The 23,290-nt window shown below is 39.1% G+C and overlaps 1 protein-coding gene across 2 annotated transcripts; it reads left to right on the top strand.

The window, feature by feature from the left end:
- Nucleotides 1-1,500: 1,500 nt before the first annotated feature.
- GSPT1 (G1 to S phase transition 1) lies at nt 1,501-22,811 on the top strand (the record flags this gene model as incomplete). Of its 2 annotated transcripts, XM_082291858.1 has the most annotated exons (15): nt 1,501-1,918; nt 11,845-11,892; nt 12,268-12,309; nt 13,054-13,281; nt 14,300-14,333; nt 14,806-14,883; nt 16,796-16,976; nt 17,337-17,491; nt 18,470-18,610; nt 19,351-19,444; nt 19,785-19,865; nt 20,445-20,618; nt 21,048-21,137; nt 21,452-21,620; nt 22,324-22,811. In XM_082291858.1, exons 1-15 carry the CDS (start codon nt 1,618-1,620, stop codon nt 22,374-22,376), a joined length of 1,869 nt encoding a protein of 622 aa, XP_082147984.1. In that variant the 5' UTR covers nt 1,501-1,617. The 2 variants fall into 2 exon arrangements, with proteins under 2 accessions (XP_082147984.1, XP_082147983.1); XM_082291857.1 differs by lacking the exon at nt 22,324-22,811 and having other exon boundaries at nt 21,452-21,691.
- Nucleotides 22,812-23,290: the final 479 nt, after the last annotated feature.

Raw genomic sequence — 23,290 nt, 5'->3', positions numbered from 1 at the left:
ACAGAATTCCAAACATTAAAATAGTAGCACAGGTGAAACTCTTCCTTAATTACATTCAGTTTGAAAAATAGAGACTGACATTGTCTGAAAACTGGAAAGTAACTCTGTGGCAGAAAGAGAGTAGCTTTCACAAGTTCTTTAAAACTCATTCTTAGGCTGTGGTGAAGGTAAGCTCTTGGTGGTACTTGAAGGAAAGGTTTCCACTTAGCAGAGGCTTTTAGTCTCTCATTATAAGTGATACTTTTTCTTCCAAAGTTAGTGGGGATTTTTTTATTATTATTATTTTTGGTTTTTTTCAAAGAGCTACCCTGCACACTAGTGTATTCCCTGGATATGATCAGTTGGAAGTCCCTATATCTATTAACATATGTAAAAGTTTTCACTTGTAAAGGCCCACATGTTGCTGCTGGTGTGCAGCCAGAAACCCTCTGGTTCTTGTGTCAGGGTTACATTACACAAATGCCCCTTCAGGAGAGGTTTTGTTCTCCAACCAAAACTGCACTGGGTTCTGTACCAAACAGAAATCTTTCATCTCTAGTTTGAAAGCCCAGCTGTTTTCAAAACAACTCTGTAAGCTGTCCTACAGTGTTCTAATATGAATAATGCTGTAGATGACTCGGTCCTCACGCCAGCACTCCAAGAACTCCTTTCTCCCAAGTATTTGCTTTGTGTACTTATAAACACACTTTAACTTACAAAATGCTGCCACAGCCTCGTGCAAGCCCAATAACCAAAATCTACTTGTTTCCCCTCTGTTCCTTGCTGTTTCCTCCAAAGATATGTAATTTCAAGCAATGTTTTTTTGGGCTCGTTTGTTGAGGTTTTGTTTTAAAAACTTCTAAGTCATATAAGTAGAGGAGCCTCAGTATTTAGAAAGTCCTACTGCCTCTGGCTTAACTGGATGGGTTTTTAAAATTATAACAACCAAGTCAAAGTGTCCTGTAGAATTACCAAAATTGGAATTTTCCATGCATCCTGTCCACTTTTGGCTGAACAGGTACGGCAGCGTTCCCTCTTGCATCCCGTGGGAGGGCGTGTGCTGCCTCAGCTTCACTGGGAGCTCTGCTGAGCCAGCGCGGATGCCGCCACTGCCCTGTGCCTCTGCACCGCCGCTCTCCAGGTCGGGCTCGCTGCAGTTTCGCACCGATGGGAGCTGACCCGGGCACTTCCCGTCCCGCCTCAGGCGCTCGCGCCAACTCCGTGTCCCGCATCCCCCTGGAAAAGGGGGCGGGGCCGGCAGGGACACACGGCGCGCGCGGAGGCCGCCGGGAGTTGCAGTTCCTGAGCGCGCAAGGAACTCAGGCAACTCCATTTCCCGTCTGTCCTCGGGAGGACGGCCGCGGGTGCGCGCGCGGGGTGTGACGGGTATTGTAGTTCTTGCGCCGCGCCCCGGACGTGCAACAGAACGCGGGCCGGGGGAGATAAAAACTACTGCAATGGCGGTAGGAGAGGCTGCCGGGAGGGGGTACGGCGGCCCGGGAGGCCAACTGCGCTCGCGTCGGAGCGGCGGAGCACACGCGGAATCGGCGGAGCGAGTGCTGAGTCGGTGCCGCCGCCGGCTCCCCCCTCACCCGGGAGACGCTTCGGGGCCGCGGAGCCTTGTGGGGCCGCCACAAAATGGAGGCGAACGGGAGCGGCAGCGGGAGCAGCAGCGACTCGGCTCCCGACTGCTGGGACCAGGCGGACATCGAGCCGGGCAGCGGCGCCGGCCCGGGCTGCGCCCCGCCGGCCGCGGAGGCCGAGGCGCAGCAGGAGCTGCTCGGGGCGGCCTTCAGCCGGCAGCTGAACGTCAACGCCAAGCCCTTCGTGCCCAACGTCCACGCCGCCGAGTTCGTGCCGTCCTTCCTGCGGGGCGGCCCGGCGCCCGGCCTGCCGCCGCCCTCGCCCCCGCCTGGCCTCCCGCCCCCGCCGCCGCTCGGTAACCGCGGGGCTGGCACCGCGGAGGGCGAGGGAGGCAGGGAGGGATGGGGGCCATGTTGGGAAGGCGCGGGGCGAGCGGGGCGAGGGTGCCTGGCCCGCCGGGGCCGGGGTAAGGGCCACGCGGGGCGGGCGAGGAACCGGGCTGGGGGGCGGCCCGAGGGGTCAGGGGCGCGGGTCACGGCACGGGGCAGGAGCGGGGTCCGACCGCGGGAGGGTCTCGCCGGCGGGCGGGGGGAGGGGGGGAGCACGGCCGGGGAAGCTCTGCGCAGAGAGGGGTTGGGGAAGGGGCGTTGGGGGCCGTGGAACACCGCAGGGGAGCGGGTGTCGGTGCCCGAGGCAGCCCCCGAGTTCTTGGGGGCCCCGGCTGGGGTGAGGCCCGGGGGTGCGGGCGCTCTGCGGGCTGGGCTGCGGGGCCGCGCAGGGTGCGGGTGCTGTGCCCAGGGAGCAGCAGTAACTGGGGTGCTCTGGCTCAGTGTGGATCTCGTGTGCGTTTCTCTGGGACGTCTGCTCGCAAAGGGTCACCCACGATGAGAAAAAACCACATAGCTCTGCTCTTCCTATAATATATAAAATAAATATAATATATATAATATATAACATATAACACTATAGGAGTTGTTGAATATTTTGGAGATAATAAATTTAGTGTTGCTGGGGAGAAAAGCACTGCTTCAGCCACCAGTGGCTCAGATGTATCTTAAGTGTCTTTTTGAAGATTATATCAAGTAATTTATTTTTTTTTTCTAACATAATGCCGATAAAGGATTAGTAGGGAAGGGAGTTTTGTCCAGCTGGCCTCAGCTGATGGAATAACTTGAAATTTACCCTGCTTTTAATTTCAAAGGTTCTTTGTGTACGCAATCAGTGTTTATACTAGATTTACTTTGCATATGGGAAATTAAAGGGGAGCTACGTTTTCATTTCCAGCTCCAAACTGAAGGTTCTTCCAAACATCAGACGTGCTGGTTAACTTGGTGGTAGTGTTTTAATGTCACTTCTGCAGCTAGGGAATTTGAGATCTTCCTAATTTTACCGAGAATTTTCTGTATCCGTATTGATGTAGCATGAAACAAATTAGTGTTTCAGGTATTTATCTAGTAATTTAATTTCACTAAAGGCACTACTTGTTACATTGTATTTGGCATGATTTCCTGTTGGTTTTGGCTTATTTATTGTGCTTTGCCTTAATATATTACTTGCTCTCCCTAGTATCTAAAGTTAATAGTTGTTAATAACTAAAATCTCTAACTTTTATATATGAAGCTTTAATATTTTTTTAACAAAATATTAACCTGTTCCTTATGTTAGATTATATGTTCTCTACAGCTGTTCAGCACTCCTGATTTTTAGCAGAAATTGTAGCTCATGTACTGTGCAGGCAAGCAGTGTCTAAGTGCATTAAAATAAATTTCAGAGAAGCCATGGGCAGACTCTTGAATTCCATTTAGAATAAATGTATATGTTAAAGTTCACAGGTGTAGAGGTAGACTGGGTAGCTTGGGCCTATGATGAACAAGTGGTGCACCTGTGACTAATCTTCAAAATCCACTCCTGTATTTTTCAGATACTGCAATCTGAATCGAAGGTTTGGGGTTTTTAACTGTGTAATCAATACTATGACTGAAAGCTTTCTTGGTGTTTTGAATATTATTAGAATAATTTTGATTTTTTTTTCCCCTGGTGCTATTGTAAGGTTTCATGTAAGGCTTCCTGTAGTTAATTTTTTTGGTAGGAATTTAAAATACATCTCCTCACCTACTCATTATATTTATTTCTTCACTCTCCTTTTCTCCACTCTTTTGCTACTTCTGAGGCCTGTGATGAGCTTTTTCTTTCCAGAAATTAGGGATGACTTTACTGAAAGATGTCTGGTCATCTGGAGTGATCAGGATAGCTTTGCTTTGCATCTTAGTTGCTGAGTACATTTCCTACATAGTGCTATAATCTACCTGGTTTGAATTCACCTTGATTGCTATATCTTCTTTAAGGTTTAGGATTTAGAGTTTCTCTAAGTAGCTTCAATATCCCTGAGATTAGGCAGACAAAAATCTGCAGTTAATAAAAATTAAATTTCTTTCCTAACTGGAATACTGTACCTGTTAGATACTCTTCCAGGTCTGATGTACTTGCTTACAGAAGGTAATTGACAGTCTTCTCTTTGCAGATATTTGTGTAAGGTGACAGCTACTTTCCTGGCTGGAGGAACTAGGTGGAGCTTGCTCTGAAAATAAGTCAGAACAACATGTGATTAGACAATGGTGCTGAATAGGTTACTTTTCAGCAACCCAGTTTGCTTTTGTTCCCATAGGGAATTAGGTGCTCTGTGGCACTCATTCTTCATTATGTGGTTTGTAGTGGGAAGAAGCTAAATCTAAACCTTGAAAAATCTAAAAATCTAAACCTTGAGAAATCTAAAAAGTTGGGTATCACTAAAGGAGTTTCACTGGCCTAAAGTTAAGTTCTAGTATTGCTTTTCTTCTTGGAACTTTCTCTTAGTGAGGTTTTGTTGAAGTCATAATTCCTTAGTAATTCAGAGGACATTATAGATCAGCATAAATGTGTAGTAGCAGCATGGCATATAAAAAATTCCACAGGATTGATTCAGTTGTGTGGCTGTAGTGTGTAATAGGGTTTCCTTTTATGCACACTAACTTAATGTTCCTAGTAATTTGAATAAAATTCCTGTCACTTATGTTTGGAGCACAGAAGGAACACTCTCAGAAGCCATTTATGGAATAAGATGTTAACTTTCTAAAACTGGGAAACTCCTGAGACCTGCATTCCTAATAGCTTACTTTAAAACTTCTGGTTTACACATGCTTTCTTTTGATTGGAAATTGTATAGTAGGAAAAAAGCTGCCTCATGTTTGCCACCAATACAATTTTTGATTGCAGATAGTTTTAGAATTAATTTCAAATTAAATTATCATTTGATTATATGGGGAAAGTATATTGTTTATATTTTTGAACCTAAGGAATATATGAAAACTGGTATGTTCCAAATGTTGTAGCTGTGGGGTCTAGCTTTTATCAAATTGTGTCCAAGTCGCACTTGTTTGTGTAAAATCTCATTGTTGGATTCTATTGGAAATGTGAAATGAAGACTTTTTAGTTTTCTGTCTGACAGGTTGTACTCTAGGGAGAGTTTCTGGGAGTTGCCAAACTAGCAAACTCAACTAAATTGAGGCCAGGTGTGATACTTAATGAAATGATAGTAGGTTGTGTTAGGGCCTCTAAACATTTATAGTCACAACTGTGCCTTGTCACTTCACTCTTCTTTAGTATCTATGACTTCTTTTTGTATTGTGTTTTATTAATTTTGTAGTTGTATGTAAAAGATAATTACATTTGGGTGGCTTTTTCTTTGTTTCTGTATCAAGGCATGCTTCAGAGGGAATAGTTAACACCAACCCCTGATTAACAAGATTTCTATTATTTTTTTTTAATTGGGTGTGAAAGAATTGACACATTTCTGAAAATGCAGTGTCAATCAATTTTTATGGTTCAATTTTTGTCATAGTTCTTGATTACTCACAGGATTCTTGGTAAAATTGATCACAGCTTCCTTGTATGGTCTTTTACTATATTTTATGTTAGTTTTACTTTCAGAAATAATTTTTAAGTATTCATTGTCGACTGCTTGGAGCAGGAGACTAAACTAGCTAACTCCTGGGATCCCTTCCAACCTGAATTGTTCACTGATTTGAAGTATGCAGTGGTAGTAGCAAGAGAAAAAGCATCATTAGTACAAAAGTAACAAGAATAAAATGTGTGACACATAGCAGCTGGTGTAAGGAAAGAGTTTTTATCCTTTTGGTGGTATTAGGGCTACTGTTTCATTTAGTAGTTCTCTTAGTGACTTCAAGTAAATTTCTGAATGTCTTTGTTAATGACTGCAATTTAAACAACTTGCACCTACAGTCCTGAGCCAAGCAAACATCTGGTTTAAGATTCAGTGCCCCTGTTTGCTTCACTCCCTAAATATCTTCACTTGCCTGCAGTAGTCACTTCTGAAACAGTTGCATTCAAGCAGCTGGACATCTTCAGCCCTCAAGCGCTGTAAATAAATGGATAGAGCATTCTTCTTCCTGCTTTTCCCTGCCCTCATTTTTTCTGACCTTGTAGCGCTGGGATGTCCATGTGTCAGTCAGACATGGGAGGCAGAGTTTCAGTATCTTCTATTTCAGTTCTGAATCCTGTAGTTTCCAGAGCAAGATGATGAGTTATCTGTACCACTGGGTTCCCCAAAGCCTGTTATCTCATTTTACACTGTAACACTCTTCAACATCTCAGTCCTCAAGAGACTTTGCATATGAACTTGCTGAGAAAGCCTTGTCTAAAACTAGTAGCCCACCATTCACGAAGCTGTTGTGTTAAAGGGTTACATGGTTCATCCATGTCAGCCTTGGAACAGCCATGTGGTGATGATTTCCTCACAAGTGTTGGTAGTGCTACTGTTAATCCTTCAGAACTGCAAACTTGAACTGCTCACATGGCAGCAAATCAGGGTTGTATTGTGAGTGCCAGTGTATGGGATAAATTCTTCTTATCTGAAAATCTTGATTTGAGTTGTCACTTGACTATCTAGACCAGTCTTCTGTATCAGCTTCTCTAGACAGATGAGCTGCACAACCGCTTTTAGAACAGTCAGTGCAGAGCTGGATGTCTTGGCACTGACAGGTAATCAGATATAGAATACTTGTGTGATCCACTCAAGGTGCCAGTGTGTTACACAGATGTCCTTTGTGTACATCTAAAATGTCCCCAGGAAGGTGGCCAGGATTGTGTTGCTGCTGTTAGAATAATTCATCACCCTTGTGGCCTCGCATGACTCCAGTAAAAGACACACAGACCACTGGGAGTTGGCTGTGGACTGCATGAACTGTCGTGGAGGCTACAGGCAGTCTGCTGACCATGTGTTTGGCACTCTGCTTTGGGCTACTGCTTGAATGTGTCTGAAAACATGACATTATCCTAAAACTTGATTGCTCTATCAAAATGAACACAAAAATAAATTGGGATAATTCTTGGATTCTATTTATAATCTGGTTTTACAGTTCCACTTAAGGAATTTTGGAATTTTTCTCCTGTTTTGTAATGAGAGACATGCAAGCAAAAGAAGCAGCTGATTGTATGAAGCTAAGATAGAAAGATGGTTTTATTTTGTTTTTTATTATGAATGAATAAAGGAGTCATAATTTAATCTATTAAATTAATGATGATGTTTTGAAGAGGTCTGTAGGAAAATGACTGATTGAATTTTGGTACAAAAGTTGTTTTAGGACAGGTGATGCAATACTAAAAATAGGGGTTATTCTAAAATAACTGGGTTATGAGAGATCTGTCAGAATGGAATCCTGAACTGTTGAAATACTGAGCTTGATTTCTTGATTATCTGTCTTAAAAATCCAGTTATCAACTGAGCACAAATACTTGGCCTTAAGTAAAAGGGGGTTTCAATATAGTCCCTGAAAATCCCTATAAGCTTTCTTAAACCTAGTTGTTAAGAAGCATGTCAAGTTTAGATAAGATAAACTTAAGGTGTGTCCTCAGGGGGGAAAGAAGAAGGTGGGTCTTTTACTAGGCTAACATGTAATAAAACCCTATGAATATGGAACAAGTGCTAATTTTTTTGGTGAATTTTACAGTCATGTTAAACTATTAAAGCTGCTCTTGTATTGGTGCATTTTAAAAACTGGTGTGTCCACTGGTGAAGCTGGGGCATAGAATATGAAGCAGGGTAGAGAGGAGAACAACATAATTTTGGGTTTAACTTTCAAAACAACTACCTTACAGTGAACTCCTGAAAACCTTTTCTTTCTGTATGTTTTTAACTATTGAATATAAAACACTTCGTTTAGCTGTAGAACTTATTTGTATTTGAAGTAATTTTTGTGTGTTTTTGTTAACTAAGAATCTCTTGGAGATTTTTTTTTTTATTCTGCTTCTCATGCTGTGTGTGTTTGATGCAAACTTTTATTTCTTTGCTCTGATGTAATTCCCTTTATGCTTTCATTTAAAAAAAAAGGGGGGGGGGGGGGCAAACATCTGTTATGTAATGCATGAAAACCACTGAGACTGCATGATTGTTGTGTAAATATGTGCTGAACTCAGGTATTGGAATCACACCTACAAAAAGGTGATGGGAATCCTAAGGTGGGTGTCATGTGTTTCTTCACTCTTCAGCCTTTCAGGAATTCCTGTGAAGGAACTTGATGCCTATATTAGAGAAGGAATAACAAATTCACTATACAGACCATCTAAGTTTTGCAGATAAGATGTTTATTTCAGGCTGAATTTGCTTTTTTTTTTCTTTTTTGCCTTTTTTTTTTTTTAAATTTCTCTGCTCTGTGGTGCAGAGTTTCATTAACCCTGTAGTCTACCCCAGTTGTCAGGTTCCAGTCCTGGCTGGGTTCTTATCACTCCAGCAGCAGAGCGGGCTGGGAGCTGTGAGTGCTGCTGTGTATTGCACCAAATTTATGGCTCACATCAGCTCTATGCATTTGCATTGTGGCTCAGGTAACTGCTGCTGAGGAATTATCAGTTAACCACTGAGCAGTTCTTGTTGTGTGGAGACCTTTATCAGCTTTTTCTGTGCATCTGGTAAACACTGAAGTTTGTGTAAAGATGGAGATTGTCACTACGGCTTAGAGGTTGAGTTTGACTTTAATACTGTATTTTAACCACAGTTCTAATACTGATTCCTACTTTGCCAGCTGTACCTGTTCTATATATGAAAAACTTGCTACATTCTAATACAAATTTATTTAAAAAGCAATTTTCTATAATTTATTTACAAGCATTCTAATATGGTAATGCTGCAAAGTTCCTGGCTTATACTCTTTTAAAACAATATTTTCAGAGGTTGGATGATAACTTCAAATTTGTTCTACCTGTGCAGCTTTAGTTATTGTACAACAAAAATGGATATGAGTACAAAACTTGGTGCGATATGCAACAAACTCATCAGCTGCAGTAGAATGCTGTGTGCATGAACTAGGCAGAGTGGATTATTTAGGAATTTCTTTAGGACGTGAACTGTATTTTAAAGGGATTGATCACCATGTTTTAAAAGTTGTGCAGTTTTGGACTCTGTGTTGGTAGTGTCCATATTCTTCCTGTGACTTTTACATTTAAAAAAAAACCACAATTACCTTATCCAGACAAGACTCTGAGTTACATAATGTCGTTGTCTAATGGCACTAGTAGATAAGTGCAGCTTGTGTATCCATTTTTGCCTTTGGCATTGACAACAAAGATATTCCAAAAAATGTCCTAAGGCTTTGATGCTGAGCAGGACTAAAGATAAACCACTCACTCCATGTAATAGCATGGATGAGGTTGCAACAGCAGTTCTTGACTTAGAGCTTGAAAGAGAGATGGAGTATGGAGGATGCTGTGTAAAATCTAACAGTTGCTTATCACGTGTAAATCCAGTAATCTGAGGCATTACATAAAAAATTGGCGTCACTTAAAGCGTGTCCTGACTTTAAAACCAGATTTCCTACAAAGTACATTTTGAAACCCTCTCGTATGGAAGATTCCTATCTGAATGATCTTCACAAATGAGAAGGAATGACAGACCAAAATGTGCCAGCCCTGTGGTCTAAGGAAGCAGTAGGATTGTATCCTTCTTTTCAGGTGATGGTCTCAAGGCACATTTCAGGCAGTCTGTTCACTCTCACACAGAGTAAATGGTAAATCTGAGCCTTTGTCTGAAATAACCTGACATAACCTGAAATTGTTTATCAGAAGTAAACAGTTACTGAGGAGAGTGTTTATTTTTGTCACTTAGAGCATGTTAGTTTTGAAATTAAGGTTCTGTATTTATTTACTTGATTTCTTAACAATAATTTTTTTAGAGAGTGGTTTATGTTTCTTTCTGCTTTGAAGAAACAGTATATGTTTGATATAATTCAGAGTCCTCTTCCAAAGCACGTCTGCAACTTGTGTACCAAAGTGACCAGAGTTTAATAAATGACTCTGGTTATAGCTGAATATCTGTTACCCCCCTGCTTTTGTGACACTAGTACTCTTGAGCATCCATGCACAAACCGTCTTACTGACTCTCGTGTGCTAGACTTGTGCTAAATTTACAGAGGGATCTTTTTTCAACCTCCTCTGTTTGTTGTAAAGAAACATTTTTTTCTGACTGCATACCTGCTGTATTGCAGGCCAGAAAGTAAAAACTGAGTTTATATGAATGCTGTTGATTGACAATATATTTCTAAGAAATTAACTAATTCTCCGACCACTTGTAGAACTTTTGTTTCAAGGCAAGTGCATTAATACTGCCATTTGATACATTTTTCATTATACACAAACTTCTGGAGTGAAATCAAAAGCTTGTTGAAATGATCTTATAATTAAAATATTTATGCATCCCAACCACAGTACGTGTGAAATAACCAACAATCTTCTGATGTGCTACAAAATGGAGGCTTTAGGTTCATGCCTAGATTTTGTGCCACCTGCTTACCACACTCACGAATGGGCTGATTTGAGTGTTTTCCAGCTGCCAAATAGGAGTAATATATCATTTCTTAAAAAAGATCTAAGGGTATTCTATTCTCATGCTTTTACTGACTATATTAAATCATTCTCTTAAAGTCTTGTTGGCTTGTTTTTTGGGAGTGTAGCTCATGTTTGATCCAACACAGGAGTGCAGGGAATGGTTTCCTGGCAGGCATTGCTGTGCCCCCTCCACAGTTTGCTGCTGGCCACTGGATGTTGTGCTGTGACCCACATTCACCCTGCCTGCAAAGCCCTGTCCTCTGGCCCTCTGCCAGCTCTGCCGGCGCTGCTCCACTTTAGAGAAGTCTACAGCAAATACGCAAACAGTGCGAAAGCAAAGAGGCTTAGAATCAGGTCCTTCTCTGTGTGGTTTTGTTCTTTTGAGGGGATTTGTTTCATCTTTAGGTCCCATCATGCGTATAGAGCAAGTGATGCTCTAAGATCTGTGTTTAGAATTCAGTTGAAAGAGAGCTGGAGTACAGCTAAACAGAGGGTATGAATTTTGTAGGTGGTTGAAAAAAGAGATAATGAAAGCATTATGAAGTTGAACTTATACCAAGATAAAACTAAATAGGTTAAGGTTTTAGGGATAGTTAAAGAAGGCCCCTTGATCGTGTGAAATAATGTCCCAAAACATTGAGTGGTGTAAGTGTTAATTGGAATGTATCACTCCTAGCAGATTTAATAATTACTTGTACTTCAGTATAAAACGTAGTGGCATAGTTTAGTGCATGAGAGGGTTGAGTGATTTATCCAAAACCCCATACTTGTGGCTTTGATACATGCTCATGACTGTTGAGATTGCCCTCCAAGTAATGGGACTGTGCTGTGGTGTTTAAGAGGACTGGCAAACTGACCGGACATCTGAATGAGTTTATCATCTCTTGACCCTGATAACTACAGAAGATGTTAAGAATTTGTTCTTAATAGCTTGTTTCTATTTCCTACTCAACATTTAGTGGAAGTGAGGAACAAGAGCAGTATAGACATGCCTGTAAGCAGGAGCTGTGTGCCTGACACCACACAGGCATTGTGTCTTTGGATACAATGAAACTGCTTTGATGTTTTTAAACACCAGTTAGACAATGACACTTAAAAATAACCCTCATGCTCAAAAAGGATGGGCAGGTAAAATACTATGTATAGAAAAATTGCTTGCTCTAAGTGTATCTTTCCATGCAGGGGGGAAAACGGGCTGTTTTTAGAAGAGGTATATTTCACCACATTAGGCAGTGTTCTTTAGCAGTATTTGTGCTTAGAAGCTGTGTTTAGTACTGCTTGGTGGGGAGGGAAGTGGTTTTTCTTTCCGTATACTTCTTGTGATAAAGTTGGGAGATGGTCTTTTATAACAAAGTTTGGAAATTGGTTACATCACTGTATTTTAAAAGATAAACTTTTTTTTCTCTGCAGGTGCACCTGTAGAGCCTTCTCCAGAGGAGCAGACAGCTTCTTGTGAAGGTAGTTGCTTTTGTGATCTTCATTACACATGATTTAAAAAAAAATATTGCAAATAATCTCCTCTTTAACATCTCTGTGAACCTTTCCACTCTTCATTATCCTGATACTATTCTTGTAAGGCAGTGTGATTATCTGTGTTTATTTACAGTTTTATGGTCAGTTGAGAAAGGCTCATAAAGTGGCTTATGGAAGATCATAAAACTAGCGTGAAGCAGACTTTTCAAAATTAACTTCTATATTGAAAAGCTTTGGCAAGTGCCAAAACACTGAACTATCCTTTTATTAATTTAGTCACGCATTTTTCTTTGTTCTTGATTACTATCATGATAACAATGTGTCTTTAATGATTCATTTTTTCCCCTTTTTTTCTCCTAGGTTCACATGCTGCTGTTAACATGGAAATTTCAGAATCTGTTGGTAAGATGAGACCTATTCCTTTTCACTGTGATAGTACTATAATGTACTACTGCAGTGCTTTTGCTGAATCACTGCAAACAAAGTAGTAGAGCCTCATACTTATAAATAGTCCTTACTGGTTTTTGTTGTCTCATTATATTTGGATGAAGAAAGAGGTAATTGAAAACTAGTATACATCAAGAGGTGCAATTGGATTACTTGGACACTGTAAAATGATCACTACTTTATTAAAAAATAATTTTGTATTACAAAATAGCCCCATTAATGTGTGGAATGGTGATTAACAAAAAACTTTGAAGTGGTCAGTAATGTGAACAATCAGAACATGGAAATTGTATCTTTCTCATTGTTTTTGTATGGCTTATGAGTGAACTTAAACTGTAATCCCTGTCCTTTGCTTTTTAAACATCTGGTAGTGTGTGTCTGTGGATTCAGACAACCGTGCTGGTCTGAGTGGATCTTCAGATTTGCTTTTTCTTTGTAAAATTGTTACCTTGTTAAAAGAGAAGTTTCTTACTCCCTCTGAATTCTAGACTTCTTATGTCAGCACACAGCTAGCTTGAAAGCTCCTGGTATTAAAAATTTCAGAAACAAGCAGCAGTTGTCCCTTTTTCTATAGGAAAATGTTAACAGACCTAGTAATTAAAGCCTTGTGATTGCATCTGGGGGGCAGGGGCTTTTCCCCAGAGTAATTCTTTTTAATTTCTTTATCAATTTGAATATATCTAACTGGTTCATTTTTAGTGGAAAATGGAGAGACAGAAATGTCCCCGGAAGAGTCATGGGACCACAAAGAAGAACCAAGTGAAGCAGAGCTAGGAAGTGGTCCCACAGGGGATGCAGGGCCTTCTGAAGAGAGCGCTCAGGAAATGATGGAAGAGGAGGAGGAAATACCAAAACCGAAATCTGTTGTAGCACCTCCAGGTGCTCCTAAAAAAGAGCACGTAAATGTAGTATTCATTGGACACGTAGGTAAGTTGTAAGTGAAGGTGAAGTAATTGGATCTATCTGTTGTGTATTATCTAGAACTCAGAGGATTAGAAACAAATGCTGTTCTTCGTATTCACCATGTCTTCAGGCTCACAGAAGCACTCATTCTAATGAAGCTGCTCTGGAAAATGAAAAATTTAAAGGTCTTTTGGGGTAGAGTGCCAAGGGTAGAGTGTGTTGAGTGTGTTCTCTTGGACACAACAGTGTGTGTGTTCATGATTTCTCAAGTACCTGCTCTGTTGAGTGCTGAAGTGACACATCTGTGTTCATGATCTAAAGAACAAAATCAGAAAGCAGTGCTTCTTTTCTGCTTATTTTAAATAAAAAGGGTTCTTGCTATTAGATTAGATTATTATTCTAAATACTAAAATTTGTAGGATTACAAACAATAGGTTAACATAATTCATCGTTAAAAGAAGTATTTATAGCAAAATATCCTCATTTAATAGTTTCGACAAGCTTCAGAAAAACTTGGGTGGTGTCAAAAGTATAGAAGAATTATTGAATCACAAGTTACACAGTAAATTCTGTCCTTTCATTTCTATAATTACTTATCAACTTAGAACTACTGTAATTTAGTGCTTAGGTAAATTCAGAATGGAGTCACACAAAGTAAAGGGGCCGTGGGCAGAGGTACATCTCAGTATTGAAGAGCAGCGCACACTAGTTAGGGACAAGGGATAAAGGAAGCAGGGAAGGGGATTTTGCAAGAGCTTCCCACACTCTTGACCCTTGCTTTAGCTGGATCACTACTTGGTGAGAGGTTTTTGTTATGGATAATGCTGAATTTATAAATATGAAAACAGCATGTTCAAAATTTAGTGTAATTTAATTGGCAACAAATTATTATAGGAACAAGGGAAGGTGCAAGGTGCTTCCAAAAACTTAGATTATGGTTAAAAAAATAAATCTCTTGGAAATAAATTAGATTGCTTAGTTTGTAATGGTTTGCTTTTTCTAGAATTGTAAATTGTTGATGACTTGGATTTATTTTTTTTAGATGCTGGCAAGTCAACTATTGGAGGACAAATAATGTAAGGAAACTCTTAAATTTTTAGATTTCCTGTTCTTGTGAATTAAAAAACATCAATTAAAATGAGTAATGTTTTCTTTGTGGCTTTAATCAGCATATGTTAATACTTTTATAACAGAATGTTACTATCCCAGTCAGTTGAGAAATTCTTTGGAATTTCTTAATTCCAGCAGATTAATTTTATTGCTATAGGATTTTCACTTAATGGAAGCAACTATGCGAAAGCAAACATTACCAAATTTTAAAAATTAATCACTTTCTTAGAAGGTGGCTGTTTTTCTTTGTATTTTAAAATGCAGTTTGAAACTGCTTTATACTATTGGTTAAACTTCATCCTTTTTGTGAAGATTAAAAAAAATTAATATCTTTATTCCCCAATTATAATAATCTGTAGGGATTGTGTAAGTATTTAACTATTTGGAAATATCTTTCTGCTTTATGTAAAATTGCACTTTTATTTTGCCTCCTCTTAGGTATTTGACGGGAATGGTTGACAAAAGAACACTTGAAAAATATGAAAGAGAAGCTAAAGAAAAAAACAGAGAAACATGGTATGAACTTACTGAAGATAGTAGCACACTCTGCTCTTTCACTGCAATGAAACTGGTTGTAGTCTCTGTCCCAGTAGCCCTGGCTTCCTCCAGGCAATACAATGCTCTTGTCCTGGGTGGACTTTTTGCGGGTCTCTTGTTTGGTTTGGGTTTTGTTGTTGTCTTTTGGTCGGTTGGGTTTTGGGGGAGCAGCGTGTGTATATACAGCACATGCAGCAGCCTGATTTCTCCTTCAAACTACTCCTGCAAAATTGGTTTCCCTTTTGAAAGCTGTCTCTTTTTGGCTGGAGGATAATAGGAGTTCAAAGGGCTCTGGAAAAAGAGCAGCTAAAGACTTCCATAGGGGTGGAGCAATGGTGGAACTCTCAGGGATGGGCATTGCCCTGAACTCACTGTACCATGTGTAAGAGAGGGGAATAGAAAGGGTGACATAGTTCTTTTCACCAAGCAACCATTGTCCCACTATGGGGAGCTCACTGTAGTAATAAATATATCAGGACTTTGCTCAGAAACTATGGACACTTGAGAAACAGTTTTCCTTTTCCCCTCTTCTCTTTTAGAGACTGAGTTGCAGGAAGTACCTCCATGAATGCTATTTTTATTCTTTAAAATGTGTCATGATGAGCAACAAAGTATGATGTACCTCTGTCATTATCAAAGATATTGCTAGGTCACTTCATATATTCAGAGTCTTGAAATTTGAGTGGTTTCACTTTGTGATTCAGGAAGATCTATGCTGTAGTGCAGAATTGATATTTCAGTCAGAAATGTGTCTTTCCCTAAAAATTGTATGTGCCAAACAGACTTCCCATCCAGCTGCCACATATAAATTCCCACTTGATTCTTGTTAGCCAAGTAAAGCCTAACCTTTGGCTTGGCTGAAATCTTTCAGAAACCCAGGCCGTGGAAAAGATCACAACACTTTAGAGCACACATCCTGGCACACACCAAAAGCCATCTAGCAGGTTACCCAGACCTCAGTCAGTGACAAAGAGCTGCTGCCAGGGGAACACTGTGATTATATATCCATAATTCCCAATGTTTAGTGCTTTCTCTGACTTGGGAACCTCTTTAGCTGGAAAGGACATCCTTATGTTTAATAATCCCTGATGCTCCCTCCGCGATCCCTGCTCAGCAGCATCTTTTCAGACATCACCCAGTCAGTACAAAACAAAAGCTAAGGATGTCTACAAGCTGCTGTTAATGGTGAAAAATATTGCTATGTTAAACCAGTTCACTGGAGTTATTACCACTTTTTTTATCCTTAGTATTTTTTTTCTCTCCTTTATGTTCACCAATTTTCAAAAAACCTGAAGGAGCTAAGTAACATTTTTTTTTGAAATATCTGTTTATCTAACTGAAAGCTAACTTGTCAGTGGCCAGTAGGAAAAATAATTAGGAGGGGACAAGAGTCAGTATAATAAAAATATCAAAGATAGTGTGAATAAAGATGGTGTTTATTTCATAGCCAACTTCTGTTTAATAAGTGTAAATAAATGAGAACTAATAATTATAGATCTCAATAATGATATATGCAAATAAGAACTAATTTTTTAGTTAATTATTCTGAGAAGGAGGAATTGTTTTGTTTTTGAGACTGAGGCAAAGCTTGAATTATTTGAGGTTAGATCATACCTGAGGAACTTAGAAACTGAAAATTGTTTTTAGAATTTTTAGAATTGAATCCATCTAGGTGTGTGAAGGTGAGCTGGCAGTGGGCTCTGCAGCTCACTGTATACACAAAACAGTCAGTTAAAGTGACTGTTGGTCTTGAAAATACTTCAGTTTAGCAATGCTGAGGTGGTTAAAATAATTAAGCAAAAAAAAAAAGGTGTCTTGTGACTAACAAATTGTATATAAATTTAATAAAAATTAATACAAAAATAGAGTATTTGGGTTGGGATTTTTTTAGGTACCTTTCATGGGCCTTAGACACAAACCAAGAAGAACGAGACAAAGGTAAAACAGTAGAAGTGGGTCGTGCCTATTTTGAAACGGAGAAGAAACACTTCACTATTTTAGATGCTCCTGGACACAAGAGCTTTGTTCCAAATATGATTGGTGGGGCTTCTCAAGCTGATCTTGCTGTGCTGGTAAGGACAAATCAGATACTTTTATTTTGCATGTACTGTGGAATTAAGCTTCTGGTTTTTTTTTGTTTGTTTATTCTTTTGGTTACTTACAGCAGGCAGAATTTTCAAATGTTAAGTTTACTGAGATGAGTGGGTTTTGGAGTAACTTAACAGCTTCTTAAAGATATCATGTGATTTTTTTTTTTTTTTTTACATGTCAGTGCAGAACTAATGGGTAATATTGAGGATATACCAGTGCATTTTGAAAGCTTTTACTAGGTCTGACTACCCAAAGTTTTTTGAATAAGGCAGTATTATCGATTGTTTATGGTTCTGTTGAAAGATCTGTAGAACTTTCATTAAAATACTATCTTTAATTAGGTTATTTCTGCAAGAAAAGGAGAGTTTGAAACTGGATTTGAGAAAGGTGGACAAACAAGAGAACATGCCATGCTAGCAAAAACAGCAGGTGTAAAGCATTTAATAGTTCTTATTAATAAAATGGATGATCCAACTGTAAACTGGAGTAATGAAAGGTGAGTTTAATATTAAAAAAACTAATCTTCATTGACAGATACTGAAATAAAGTAATTCCTCAGTAAAGTAATTTTGTATCCCATTACTGCTGAAAGAATGGTTGACTGGTGGACTAAAGACAGAGGTTATAAAACTGGCAGGAAAACCAGCATAGTGCCTAGGACAGTGCCTCTGTACTAAGCTGCAAGTTCTGCTCTCCAGCATTCACTTTCAACTGCTTGGATCCATGCAGACTTATCTAACAAATCCATGCATTCTGGCATAGTTTAATTGTTGATTTGGAAACTTTATACTGAATCTAAAAAAGGAAGTGGTTGTGTTTTCAGTAGTCAAGTTTGCTAGAGTTGTCAGAGAACCTGCTGTGTGTTGTGCCCAGAATTGTGGAAGTTTTTGTGGGAAGCCATGAGGGCCTGTGCAACCTTGGAATGTCAGCTTACTTTACTAAGAGACTAAGGCAAGCCCAATTGCTCTGTCTTGGTCCTGCTGCCACCTTCTGACATTATTGAATTCGCCCCTGACTGAGAGGAGGCAGTGTGACAGAAATAAATAGCATGAAACACTGAGAAACTGAATAGGAGATTGCAGGAGACCAAGCCAGCACTAAAGTGCCAGCCTGCAGCATGACCTCAGTAGGTGTCTGCGTGCTCTGTCCTCCTGTGCTGGCCTGGATCTCTTGCTTTAAGCAGTTCCAGCATGGGCTGCTGCTCACTCAGCCCTGTCATTGAAGTGTGTGGAGACCACTGACAATGCTTTGTGGAGCAGAGGAATGAGGGGGAATAGGAGAATAGGCAATACCGAGCTGTGCTGGAAGATTGGGGAAAAGATGCAAATAGGCCTCCAGGCTTTTTTAGGTTTGCTTGCTGCTCACACAGTAACTTAACTGATGAAACTGAAATGTCTGTGGGTTTTTTAAAGTACGGTATTATGTTGTGCTGGAATAAGTGGAACTTACCTTGATCTGCTTGTCATTTTAATAGATATGAGGAATGTAAAGAGAAACTGGTGCCATTTTTGAAGAAAGTTGGCTTCAATCCCAAAAAGGACATTCATTTCATGCCCTGCTCAGGACTGACTGGAGCAAACCTTAAAGAACAGTCAGAATTCTGTCCTTGGTATATGTATGTATCTTAAATTGAGCAACCTGAATATTTGCTATATTTCAATAAAAGTAAATGCTTCAGTGAAGCTGGGAAGTAGCAGAGTGTGATATGTTGTAGTTGTGTGCCAAAGTGCTTGAGGAAATACAGCCAGAGCAACAAGAACACAGCCATGCAATGTGCCAATGAAAAGCATTTGCTAATTGCAGAAGATTATTAGTAAAATATTAGCAGAGTTCTGGCTGTGTGAGTTCAGTGCCTTACGAGCACTTGAATTTGCCAGTGATGCTGCAGTTGACATTGCTAGAATGAGCAGTTGTTTGATGTGAACAGTTTGCTTGAAGCTGTATTGTAATTAGGGACGAGCCATGTCTCTCAGTGGATGTGATGTTTGAAGGGGTTGTTCAGTGTACTTTAAAAAGTATTAATGGAAATCACATTTGGACCTAGCTTATGGTTTTGTATTTCCAAAATACATTACACATCTGTCACGATTCTCAAAGGAATAATTAATTTGTGTAAAATATGTCTGTAATGTAACTTAAAAACATGCATTTCCTGGGCATTAAATGTTGGCTGGGGTGAAATGGACACTACAGATGGGGTGTTATAATAGATTTAGCTGTCTTAGAGGTCATCGTTCTAAATAATGACAAGATGAATATTATTCCTTTTGTTGGACTGCATTTATCCGTTCTGAGTAATTTTTTTAAATGGAAGGGTGCTCACAAAATTGAAACAAATGCCTTCTGCTCTTTTAGTGGATTACCATTTATTCCATACCTGGATAATTTGCCAAACTTCAACCGTTCAGTTGATGGACCAATCAGGCTGCCAATTGTGGATAAATATAAGGTACAAATTAAAATAATAACATAGAAAGTATAAAGAGGCTGCTTTCAGAAAGTAGTAAATGGACTGTTTACTGTACTTTTAGAGGGTATCTTTTTTCCTTTGCTAATGTTACATTTCCAACTGTAGAACAGAGGCAGGAGGGGGAATTAAATAATTTTGGCATTATATTAAACTCCTAAAATCTGGAATCTTTCATGAGAACAATTTCCAAAATACTAAGTCTAGCAGTGCTAGATAACTTCATAGAGTTAGGTAATCAAACTTAGAGGTAAATCATAAATAGAGCGGACTCTTTAGGAAAACGTTTTCAATTGCTATGTAATGATTTCTTTCTGTGAAGGACATGGGCACTGTGGTCCTTGGGAAGCTGGAGTCGGGCTCTATTTGCAAAGGACAACAGCTTGTGATGATGCCAAACAAGGTATGGGAAGGTTTAGATACTAAGAAAATTTACTACCATAAAAAAGGAGCTTGGTTCTTAAAGATACTCATTACTTAAAATCAGAAAATGTTCTGTTGCTCTGTTGAACACAACTAAGCTCTCATGTTTTGCATGGGTGATGTTTCTGGGGACAGGGGGTGTGTGTAGCTCCTTAGCATTCAGAACTTGGGTTGTCCTGCCTTAGTAAACTCAGTTGCTGGACTACAGATCATCACACTTGAGCTGGGTTATATTTTCTGTTTGTACAGTTGGCCCACTAAGCCTTTCACATGCTGTGGGTTAATATTACTCAAAGGTTTACTTCTTCCCCCTTTTTCTTTTTTTTTTTTTTTCCTTCCCCCCAAAAGGAAGCAGGAAAAATAACTTGAAAAAGAACTAAAAAATTCAAGTATTAGTAACTCATCATTCAAATATTTTAAATGTTCTGAAGCTTAACAGAACCAAATATAATGAATTTAAACTGTAATGGAGTTATTTATTGAAATACTGTTATATTACAGTTATTTTGTACCAGACTAAATTATTCACAATGCAAAACTACATTTTGTTTTCTTTAAGCACAACGTGGAAGTTCTTGGAATCCTTTCTGATGATGTAGAAACTGACTCAGTAGCCCCAGGTGAAAATCTAAAGATCAGACTGAAGGGAATTGAAGAGGAAGAGATCCTTCCAGGATTTATTCTCTGTGATCTCAACAACCTTTGTCATTCTGGACGCACGTTTGATGCCCAGGTAGAATAACTACATTTAATTTCTGTATAGAGGGGTAAAAACCATGGAAATATTTTGTTCCACCAACTCTAAAACTTCAGTAGTTTGAAGTTTCAGTTCAGATTTCTTATTCACTACTCTATCTCTAAATTGGCAATAACTTAATATACTTAACACATCGTTAAATTGAGTTTTTAAAATACAATTTGTTTTGAATGTAAATTCTCAGTGAAGTTTCAGATACTTATAATGGTGAAAATAAGACCTCATCAGGTCAGTTCTTCAGTTTCTTCCTTTTGTATTATAAACAAGTTAGTGACTCCTAAATTTTGACAAAAATTTGTGTGTATATTGTTCAATTGACTTTTTAATATAGTTCTGCATTGATTATTCTCTGTTCTTTTATAATTGAAATTAGGAAAAATGCACTTATTTTGAATTGTTTTACAGATAGTGATAATTGAGCACAAATCCATTATCTGCCCAGGTTATAATGCAGTGCTGCACATCCACACCTGTATTGAAGAAGTTGAGATAACAGTAAGTGTCATTTTAAGTTGTGATGTGAATATAAACAATCCAGTTGTTGGGATGAAGCGTTGTGTCATACCATACATTTGTAGAGCAATTAATGCAACAAAGCTCCAGCCTTGAATGTCAGTGCCCTAACACAAAAATGGCTGTAACTTTTAGCATAGGTCTTCTGAAAAGTGGTGTAAGTGATGACTGAATAAATCGTGGAAGTTTTTTCATATATTTGTTAGTATATTCTTTCTTAGACCAATTCCGTTTGTTTGTTAAGAAAAATAGTCCTTATTTTAGCACTCACAGCTATTAATTTTTTTCTTATACAGGCCTTAATCTGCTTGGTAGACAAAAAAACAGGAGAAAAAAGTAAGACACGGCCCCGTTTTGTGAAACAAGATCAAGTCTGCATCGCCCGTTTAAGGACAGCAGGAACGATCTGCCTTGAGACATTCAAAGATTTCCCTCAGATGGGTCGCTTCACCTTAAGGGATGAGGGTAAGGCTGCTTCAGCAGTTACTGACTGCTGCAACAACTGCCTTGAAATTGGAGCTCATGCATGGCAGTGAGGTATTAAAATGCTGGTATCTGGTGGAAGCCACTCTCTGGGTAACAATGGAAAAGTAAATCTAAGCAAATTGTTGTCATTGTGCAGAGTCCTTGCTAGTAACAGAGAGCCAGTTTTATTTGAATAATGTACAGAAATGTGCACTGTGAAACAAAAGACTGGATTTGAAAAATTACCAGCAGTGCTTTTTTAATGTGTCCTGGAATGCCCATCTACAATATGAATACCATAGTTTCACTATTTAAAATTAGAAAGTATCAGGGGGGTTGTATGTTGGGCTTTAACTCATGCACACCCTGGTAAAACTCCCAGATTTGTGGGATGCATTTAAAATAAATTATCTTGAAAAGCAGTGAACAGATCTGGTAGTGACTCTGCCTTGCCTTCTCCTTAGATGAGTGTACAAGCAGGCTTTCCACAATCCACATTGTGTTCTTTGCTGTCAGAATAGCAGGCTTACTATTTTAAAGATTTTATCATGCTTTTAAAATACACTGATGCTACAACGTAATTTATTCTCTGTGATTTCTAATACTTGAGAGCCTGTATTTTGGGGAAAGTTTTCATGTTCTTGGAGACTTCTACATGCCTTTCACAGTTAATACAACTCTGCTGTTTGTCTCCTTGGTTTAGGTAAGACCATTGCAATTGGAAAAGTTCTGAAACTGGTTCCAGAGAAGGACTAAGCATTTTTCTCAATGACCCCGCACAATACTGTGAGGAAAATCGACTCAGCAAAAGCCTACTTCACACCGCCGTCTTATTTTCTGCCCATTGATAAACTCCTCCCCATATTTTGCAAAGACAAATTTCACAGCAAAGGTCCACATTATGTCAGCTTTCTCATATTGAGAGCTCTGCTATGCCACTGTTGAATTTTCCCAAAAAGAATTTTTTTTTCTCCCAAATTCTGCTTCCTTGGAAAGATTGGGCAATAGCTTTGTAAGTGATGTGGACATAATTGCCTATAATTATGAAAATCTAAAGGATTTTTAATGTTTAATTTCCCCCAGCAAATATAATAAGACCTCTTTTTTCCAGGCAGATCATTCAGAGTGTGCGAGTGTGTGTGCACATGTTACAAAGATGACTACCATGTTAATAAACTATTCAATTTGAAATCTTTTTCGGTATTGGAATTGCTTTTGAATAATGTTTTTTATCCAGATGTAACGCAGTTGCATTAGCTTTTTAACTTCCCAGTAACCCAGATATTTGGTTACTTGGACTTTTCTAAACTCCTCAGCCTCCCCACACACACAGTTTTAAATGAGGCAATTGGGCACTCAACCAAGTTTGTATTCAAATAATTAGGTTTGCCCCTTCCCTTTCTTGAATGCATTCTGAAAATTAAAAAACATTCATGCAAATGTGGCACCTTCATGAGCTTTACATTTGTTAATATCTTCAGCAAATTTAGGTTGACTTAACATCATTACTAGACACAGTAAGTCCATTCTGAAGGCTAGAACTACATATTGTGTCTTTATAAAAATTCAGCATTATTAAATTCTTAACTGCAGAAAATGCTAACAACCAGTAAAGCAGTGAAATTTGCAAAAATAAGAGAATCTGTGGCAATAGTGCCTATTAGTATTTA

The sequence above is a fragment of the Coloeus monedula genome, assembly GCF_965178545.1.
Source record: "Coloeus monedula genome assembly, chromosome: 16".
Lineage (NCBI taxonomy): Eukaryota > Metazoa > Chordata > Aves > Passeriformes > Corvidae > Coloeus > Coloeus monedula.
Note: the sequence above shows the minus strand (reverse complement) of the source record. Positions and strands in the feature narration are given on the sequence as shown.